This window comes from Adelges cooleyi, unplaced genomic scaffold (genome assembly GCF_023614345.1).
Source record: "Adelges cooleyi isolate 19-005CV unplaced genomic scaffold, UGA_ACOO_1.1 ACOO_flye_CR_arks_rails_tigmint_CR_PRNA_27, whole genome shotgun sequence".
Classification (NCBI taxonomy): Eukaryota; Metazoa; Arthropoda; class Insecta; order Hemiptera; family Adelgidae; genus Adelges; species Adelges cooleyi.
This window is the reverse complement of record NW_026095937.1, coordinates 48135-57096: the sequence shown is the minus strand read 5'-3', so window position 1 is coordinate 57096 and position 8962 is coordinate 48135. Positions and strand designations below refer to the sequence as shown.

General features: G+C 32.2%; 2 protein-coding genes across 2 annotated transcripts; one reads left to right on the top strand and one right to left on the bottom strand.

The window, feature by feature from the left end:
- Positions 1-3185: 3185 nt before the first annotated feature.
- Positions 3186-4361, bottom strand: LOC126837659 (cytosol aminopeptidase-like). The gene is made up of 5 exons (XM_050571599.1): positions 4251-4361; positions 3872-4206; positions 3650-3821; positions 3476-3608; positions 3186-3196 (listed from the first exon to the last, which is right to left on the bottom strand). The coding sequence occupies exons 1-5, from the start codon at positions 4359-4361 to the stop codon at positions 3186-3188; spliced, it is 762 nt and encodes a 253-aa protein (XP_050427556.1).
- Positions 4362-5949: 1588 nt separating this feature from the next.
- On the top strand, positions 5950-8381 carry LOC126837658 (arylalkylamine N-acetyltransferase-like 2). Its single transcript, XM_050571598.1, has 3 exons — positions 5950-5961; positions 7386-7674; positions 7996-8381. Exons 1-3 carry the CDS (start codon positions 5950-5952, stop codon positions 8379-8381), a joined length of 687 nt encoding a protein of 228 aa, XP_050427555.1.
- Positions 8382-8962: the final 581 nt, after the last annotated feature.

Here is an 8962-nt window from a genome sequence, read left to right as displayed (position 1 = left end):
ACACACATAATATAATTAATTTATTATACATAAAAAAAAATTATATATATATATTATATTCTACACTGATTGAACAAACATATATATTTTGTTTGACTACTGTTAATCTACCTACCAGTCATAAATTATTAATGGATTATTAGGTTAATTAACGTCGAATTTGAATTGGACAAATCGTTGAACACCGGTGATAATGGTGTGCTTAAACTTAAATGTTTAAAAAATAAAATTTCCATGCTGGTACCTATTGAGTTTGTTACAAAAAAATAATGTCTTTACAAATATACGAACAACTTTCATTACTTTCATTTTAGTTCATTTGTTTCACTGTGTTATTAGGTATATCCATTCTATGTTTTCAGAATATCTACATATATTTGGCTTTACCATTCAATCGTATCCTCGTCCCTTTCACCAATGGTCTCTGATCCTTTTATTTCCAATAAGTAATGAATATGCTGCAATGAGACACTCGAAGTTATAAACTTGACAGACTGCACAGAGCTAATTTTTTCTGATTATTTTCGCGATTGGCTTATCTACAAAATACATACTTATTTTTTCAAATTAATAATTATAATACACTGAGTACCGATCATAAAATACTTTTTCAATATCATTAATCTTTCTAACTAAACTCCTAAAACAAACATCTTATACGTGGATACCTAGTTATGTGCTCGATTTAGACTGTACTAGTTTGGATTGTGCTTGGATTAGACTGTGCTAGTCTATACTGTGTAAGTTTAGACTGTACTTAGTTTGAACTCAGGCGTAGTTTTTTAACTTGAGGTTTGAAAATTAGACTGAAGGTACATTTAGAATGAGACTCTAATGTATACTATTTTCCAAAAATTTTTTGTCAAACTTTTATTTTATTAAGGAAAATCTAACAAAAAGGGGAAAATTACACTTTAAACGATGTAAATTTCTAAATTCAATTGGTTCATAATAAAATAAAGATTAAATTTGCTGATCAATAAACTGACTGCGCGAATAATTTAGCCAGGGTATTTAAAAGCAAAACTTTTATAGCTCTGAACAAGAAAATAATTCTAAAAATAATAGCGAATCCGTCTAGAAACCATCATCCCATGATGGCAGCGTTGAGACTTAAGCGTTGGCCCGTTAAGCTTAATGATGATGATGATGATGATGATGAAAAACAATAACTTCTCAGAAACTACATACGTTGTCATAATAACAACTAAAAACTGTACTCATTACTTATTGTTTGTATTTCTGGCTACTATATGGTACAATACAACATTGCTTAGCAGCCAACGATGGTGACGACGACCTGAAGTTCGTCCAAACCAAAATCAACTCGCAATCTTCAAAGTTTAATATTTTGTTGTATATAATATTTTTTTTGTGCTTGATTTAACTTGTTATAATTATTATTAAAGACCATGCCACTGAGCGTAATCTCAAGTGCGATGCAGACGTGCAAGCCAACGGACAATGTTTGTCAGGAAAAACTAGGATTTTTGGCTCGCTCCATGAACTTTGTATGGGTTTTGACTTCCTTTGATTATGATGCACTAAACGAACTATTGACCGAAGTACACAAAAGCACCCACGGAGACGTTTCCAGTCAAGCCCACCAACTGGCGATTATTATATGTTTATTTTTGAACCAATTTCAGTTATATATTATTTTTTTGGGGTGTTTTGTTTTTATTATTGGTTTTTTGGTTATTATCATTACTTTCATATTGATTATTTTACTATGGTCTATACAATTTCTACTAGTTGTTTTATTGTTATTATTATTATTTTTTCTGTGTATTCATTTCCTATTGTTCCGTAAAATTTTCTGTTTTTCTAATTTAACAGCAAAACATTTGGGTCTCTTGTTACACTTGTTACAAAATTATATTCATAATAAATAAATCCTATTTCTTTATTAATTAAAAATGTTGCTTTAAAAATATCCAATATTAGCATGTAAATGTTTTATGGCTGGGGTCAGGTACTTTTTTTTAATCTGTCTAAAACTAACGCTGGCTATCACACTCTGACGTCACTCGTACGCAAGCTGTTGTAAAGGGATGGAGTTGGGGATGGGGATGGAGATGGGCTTGATTTCTTTGTCGTATTATATGTCTGCTACGGCGTTCCTGATTCCGACCAGTTAACTTGAATGAATGGTTAAGTTAATTCAAAATAACTAACCAAGTGAATGTTGCTAATAAATCAATTGTGGCCAAATATTAAAAAACTACTAAAAAAACTTTTAGGCAACAAAAAAAAATGTAAAAAATCAGAAAATTAGAAATGTAGGTATACTTAAATGGACATTTACTCGGTCATTAGACCATAGGCAGACTTAGGGGTGGGATAAGGGGGCATCAGCCCCCCCTCCCAATGTGATTTAGCCTCCCCAAACCTAATTGTGTTTTTTCTTTCAAAAAATTCTTAAGTATTTCAATACTTAGGTTTTTTTAGATAAGTAGAACCATGCGTACCATATAACATAAGAGATAGCCGATAATTTTTTTTTTCGTTCCCTCAAACAAACAAAAAAAGTAATATCTTTCCGCGCAAACCAATCGCCCGCCTAAAAATAAAGATTAGATACGACATTTTCTCGCTCGCAAAACGTATAAATAAAATGTAGAACTTAATTATAAAAAAACTCATTGTTTCACAAGTATACAACGCCTTGTCGACTAGTGTGTATATTTTGTGTATTTTACATTTTGTATATTACTAGTACGCAAATAGACATGGAATACCATAGCTTATGGTATACCGGAATTATTGTTGACGGGTTTCCCGTATCATCTCCAAAAGGCCTTCAAGAACTGTTCTAGTGGGGCGGCCCGGTATTGTGTTCTGACGCAAGTACAGAATTCTGTTCAGGTCGTAGTTGTGCTTCGTCGTTCGGCCACTGTGCTCTCCGGAAGTCCTATCTGCACTGATGATTACATCTCCCGGGCAGATACCGTTGGCGATTTCGAAAAACGGTATCAGACCTCTGACGTTGATTGGCGCTCCCATTTCCGCCAGTTTTTGACATTTTCATGTCTTAGCTCTAGCACACAACCGAAAAAAGTGTTACCAAAAAAGCGTACTGAAAAATTACCACACGGAGATGAGGTTGGGGTGGGAATGGGGTGGGGTGAAAGATAGGGGTAGTAGATAAGGGGTGGGTGATAGATATGCTGTACGTTCGACGTTCATATTAGAACTAAATGATAAATTCAAAATAGTTTAAGGGCCCAAATTCTCTATGAATTCTCTTGTTTTAAGCACTACAATATTAGCCAGAAACTTAATATACTAGCTTGCTACTGCTTCTTAATATACTATATATATCTATAATTCCACTACTCAACGAGACATGAAAATGCTCTTTCGTGGTTGCAGACTCGGCTGAAAAACATTATAACACTTGGTACAATTGCTCCTCCGCCAATGTGGGTCTGACCTCGAAGCTGGTAATTGCGTGCCGCATGGCAATCGTCACTCGCATACGTTACGCCTTGACCGGCCAGTACGACGGGTTGTGTCTCGAAGCAGGCGAAACCATTGTAGCTGATGTCTAAGAATTTAGCTGGGGCATAGGACCCAGCACTTAGTGCCAAGATGCCGTTCATGTTCTGTGCGTTTTTTCCGGGAGTGTCACCGAGATGACCTTGACCTTGTTATGGACTTTTATTGCTTCGTGGACGAAATATTCTGGATTCATCACGTTGGTGGGCACGGTCATTAGTCGTCTAACGAAATTTTGCGTTTCTGCGTAGAGCATACCCAGAGTGGCTTTGTCTTTTTGCAGGTTGTCCAAGTCTCCTGTGCATATAGAACTGGAACTACTATGGAACGTTCATATTTTCGCTCGTGAGCGTTTTTTCGCTGATAGCACGTTGCAGAGCCGGCGGTTGAAAAGTGGGGTATCTCTTTATCGCAATCCTTCTTCTGCTCATCATTGTTATAGCTGGCGAGTATCGCGCCTTCAAACGCCGACTGAAAATCGTCCATCTCCTCAATGAATATCTGCGAAATGCCCCGGTCTTGCAATTCTTTGGTTCCGACTCCCGCGGCAATCCTGGTGTTCTCCTTTTTTCGACAGTACTTCCTGACTAAATCGTAGCCTGCGTGCTCGCTGCCGAGGCCCACTAGAGCTACGAGCGCAGCCGAAACGTCCAAGTCGTTGTATATCGCAGCTTCGCCCAAAACCGGGATTTTGTTGCGTTTCAACTGGGTTCAACCGCAAACGACGGTGTTGTATGCCTGGGACGAACGCGTGAAGTTAAAATTGTTTGCGGCTTTATACGGCTCATACACGCCCAGCACGACACCACGGCTATTAGTTTCGGCTCCTGTGCAAATATATCTTTCCTTCGGTTTTTCATATTTTGTGCAGGGCCCTACGACGGGAGGTAACGTTGTCTTTCTGGTAACGATGGAACGAACAAACAAATGTTTGCAAATTTAAAAATGTTGAGACATGTTTTATGTTTATAAAACGAGCAAACATACTGCTCACTGTGTGTTAACTAATAAATAAATAAAATCGCAAAATACACATGTCTGCATCGAACCAGTTGTGATGTTTGAATGGCAATGATATGTGGATGAATAACTAGTCAAATTAACTACCAAGTTTTTTTGGCCAAACAATATTTTAACAGAAGGTCCATCATGAAAAATTCTTTCATACGATAACTTAATAAAAAAATGTCAAACTAATATATCTAATAAAAAAACGAATTGCAAGATGTAAACTTCATAACAGTAATGATAGATTCTTCAAGTGTTACCTATACTCGTTAAATATTTTCTTCCAGATAAATGACTGAAAACTGTTATTTTAGAATTTATGAACCAAAACAACCAAAACAACTTATTAGTTATATATTAAATGTTTTAAAAATTTAGTCTATTGAACATAAGTTAATTGCTCTCTCTGCCGATAATGCCAATACAAATTTTAATGGATCATCAAGCCGTGATAAAAATAATGTATATTCTAGATTGAAAGACTCTATTGGTCATGATTTAGTAGGAATTGGTTGCTTAGCTCACATAATCAATTATACTATACCAACAGCTGCAGATACAATACCATTTGATGTACGAACAATTATTTCAACGTGTATATATTTATAATAGAGTTGAACCATTAAAAAGTTTTTGTCATTTGTACACACTGATAATAAAACAATTCTTGGTCATTCTAAAACACGAAATGTTTGAAGTATATCTCAATTTCTTCACATACAAAGTGAACTATTTTATTCAGTTTTAAAAAAATAGAAGCAGAACAAATATCTGTCGTTGAAGTAAAATATCTAGTAGACTCATTAATTTCTACGATTTAAGGCCGGCTAACTGGCAATTTTCTATCGATCGAAGAAACGACTTTACTAAATAATTTATGAGATGACGGTTTTATAACAATAAAACAATATGAAAACCATAGGCGGACTTAGGGGTGGGATAGGGGGAATATGTGATTTAGCCTCCCCAAACCCAATTGTGTTTTTCCTTTTAGAAAATTTCTTATTATTATTTAATTTTCTATTATCTAAAAAAGTATAAAAACCATTTTTTTTTCAAATGTGCTCTTTTTTTGTATATGTTTCAATACTTCGGTTTGATTTTGATTTACGTGTCATTTTACACAAGGGCAACTTTTGATTTTTTTTATTATTCTGGCGGCTGACCGTCAACCATCTGGCAGCAAGACCTATTGAGAGGGAGGGGTGAAGGGTTGTTATTGTAATTTTAAACTAATTCTCCACAGCTAAGTATAAACAAATAAAAAATATAAACACTGTATTAGTAGTCTTTAAATGAAAAAAAAAATTAACGACAAAAGAGATTGCTGTAGGTAATAGTAAAGCAAACTTATCGCAGAGATTATAGAAATATTTAAAAACCCGCGTAAAAATTAAATATTTTGTTTATTTTGTGTTAAAACATTTTGGTGTATATGACATGCTAAAAAATGTAACCGATTCATTGTAAAACTAATGCAGTTAGTGTTTTAAATACATCAAAAATATTTCGGTTTGTTTTGACAAGTGGAGGAAGTTATATTCGTAAGTTGAATTATAATTACTATAGTAAATTAAAACAAAACAATTTTACAATAGGTATTACTTATAGGATAATTGTTAAAGATAACTTTTAGAAGTCAAATTTTAACCTATTATTTAATTCACCCATTAAGTATAGAACAGTAATGTACCCAGTGAAACCAAAGACTAGTTTGTAATGGAATAAATATTTTTTGTGTTGTTCGCTTTTTAAGTTATAGACGAAGTATGTGGATAGAAATTATAGTTTTTCAGCCCTTCTCTCACGCCGTCGAGAACATTAAACTAAATTTTGTATTTTAATTGACATTTTTAAGCTAAAATAAATAGAAAAACTAATGTAAAGTTCATTGGGTACATTTTTTTCTCCCATATTTTTTTATTAAGATAGATATTATTTCAAACATCTTAGTGTGATATTTAAATCAAATATCATAATATGCGTTATTTAAATCTTTGCTTAGCTGACAGTTACCAATAATAACAATATAAAATTTGTTTTTTTTTATTATAGAAATTCTAAAATAATATTATCAAATAAAACGAGAAAAGAAAAAGTTATGGACGATAATTATTGTGGGTGGAAAAAAATATCGTATAAGTATACGCTTCACTTTTCCATTGACCTTAGGAGAACGGAACGGGTTGTAAGAGACAAGGGCAGGCAATATTTGATAGAAATTGATCTAGTAGTCATTTAAAAAAAAATTGTACCACCACCAAAGAAAATTGTAAAGAAAACTAAAAAATCTAATTATTCAAGCACTGTGTGCCATCGAAAAAATAAGTAAAATTTCTTCCTCGTCTGAACTGCTAGATATACTTACTAGAACCTCAAGTTTTATTTACAATACTTAACACATTTTCTTACATTGGCTTCGATTAGATATTAGAATAAATAATAATTATACTAGATGACTTAGTAAAGACTTATAAATCAGAAGTAAAAGATATTTAATGGGTATTATTTTAGGTAAAATAAGGCATCCGCCTGACCTCTTCGAATTCATTCTAGTTTAGATTAGCTAGATCTATCTACAAAGTCAAATAGACTTCGTAACAAACTTCGTTTATTAAATTTTGTAATATTGTAACATAGTAACAATACATTTCCTAGTTACTTGAGCAGATTTATTTTTAATCTGTTTATAATTTATTTTATTTTTAAATAGAACTTTTAAAATGTTTTTTAAATATTTCAGACACGCAACACGACATTTTTCACAAAATAGACATTTAACATTACTGCCAAGACATCATGATATTAAAGTATGTTTAATGCGGTTTTAAAAATAAAACATACTGTATATAGTTAATTATTTAAACACGTTTTAGGATTCAAAAATATTTTTGAAACCAATCAACATAGAAATTATGCCAGCGAAAAATGAACACATAAAAGGTATTAAAATTTTAATGAAAGAGTTTTATCAAGATGAACCTGTGTTTAATGCTCAAAAAATCGATGTGGAAACGCTCGATGAAAGCTTTTTTGATTACGATAAATTTATAAAAAACGATATGACATTTGTAGCAATAGATACGAGTAACAATACAGTAGCTTCTTTGGCAACAAATGAAATTATAAAATCAGACTATTCAGTAGTCCATCGAGAAGAAGCAGGTTATCATTTTTAATACATGAACCAATTATTGTTACTTAATTCAAATAATGAAAATTATTATAATCAGGACATTTAACAAAATGAGCATTCACTGATATAATTAAACTATAGCTGAACAGCGTTATGCAAAAAGCGATCATCTAGAAACCGTCTAGAAAATTATTTAGTAGTATTGCAGAATACGTTCATCTGAATGGTTTCTGTTTTTTAAATTAACAAAAACTAAGAAAAATAATTGAGAGAAATTTTGCATAACGGCGTTAAATTGTTTATGAAATTTTTTTTGTGTATGTTTAACAATCATTTTTACATACTTTTAGATTTAAAATACAAATCTAATACAAACTTGTATAGAACTCTTCGATTGGGAGTTTCAATTGAAACTGAACCATGCCTGTTTAAAATTTTCAACGTAAATAAAATACTGGAGATCAGAACATTGGCTACATTACAAAAATACCGTGGTTATGGAATATCCAAAGCTTTGGCTAAGTGTGCATTTTTGGCGGCCTTAAATAATGATAGTATATCAATTATCAGGATAGATTGCACAAACTATTTTAGTTCATTAATTGCTCGGGAGTTGGGAATGGAATGTGTAGTGAAGAAACATTTAAGTGAATATAAAGACGAAAAAGGACAACCGTGGATCAATATACCAAAAAAACCAAATGACCTATTACAAATATTTGTTTTTCGAAAGTGAATTGAAAACTACAATACTAAACTAACTGATCTTTCAAATCACAAATAATTTAAAACTATATAATGGATGTATTAATAAAAATAACAATAATTACTTAGTTACAAATTTATTGATAACAATTTTAAGATAAAACGTATTTTTTAGTTTCTAGATAGAAGTTTTAGCATTTTTAGCAAATGCTTTTTTTAATTTAAAAGGATTAGTTAAAATGTATCCACGTTATGAAATGCTCTGTGCTCCCTAGATAAATTAGGATGACTTGATGTAGATGTTAAGACCAATATCTTCAAAGCATAGTGAAAGTCTAACTATTCTTATAGCTAATTTGTCCTATGGACACACTTAACAGACACAACATTGTGAAAGATAGAGAGGAACCTTTTGGCATTTCTATGAAGAATTTTGAAATAAATAAAAAATAATAACTAACATTTTAAAGAGTATAAATATAACGCTGGAGATCAGGTCAGTGTAGCAAATGCACCTAAACCGATTCTTTTCAGAGTAATAAAATCACAATCTTGCATAAATTGTTGAGGTTTCGTGTTTATAGAATCTAACTCAAAGCACGCTATGTGGAG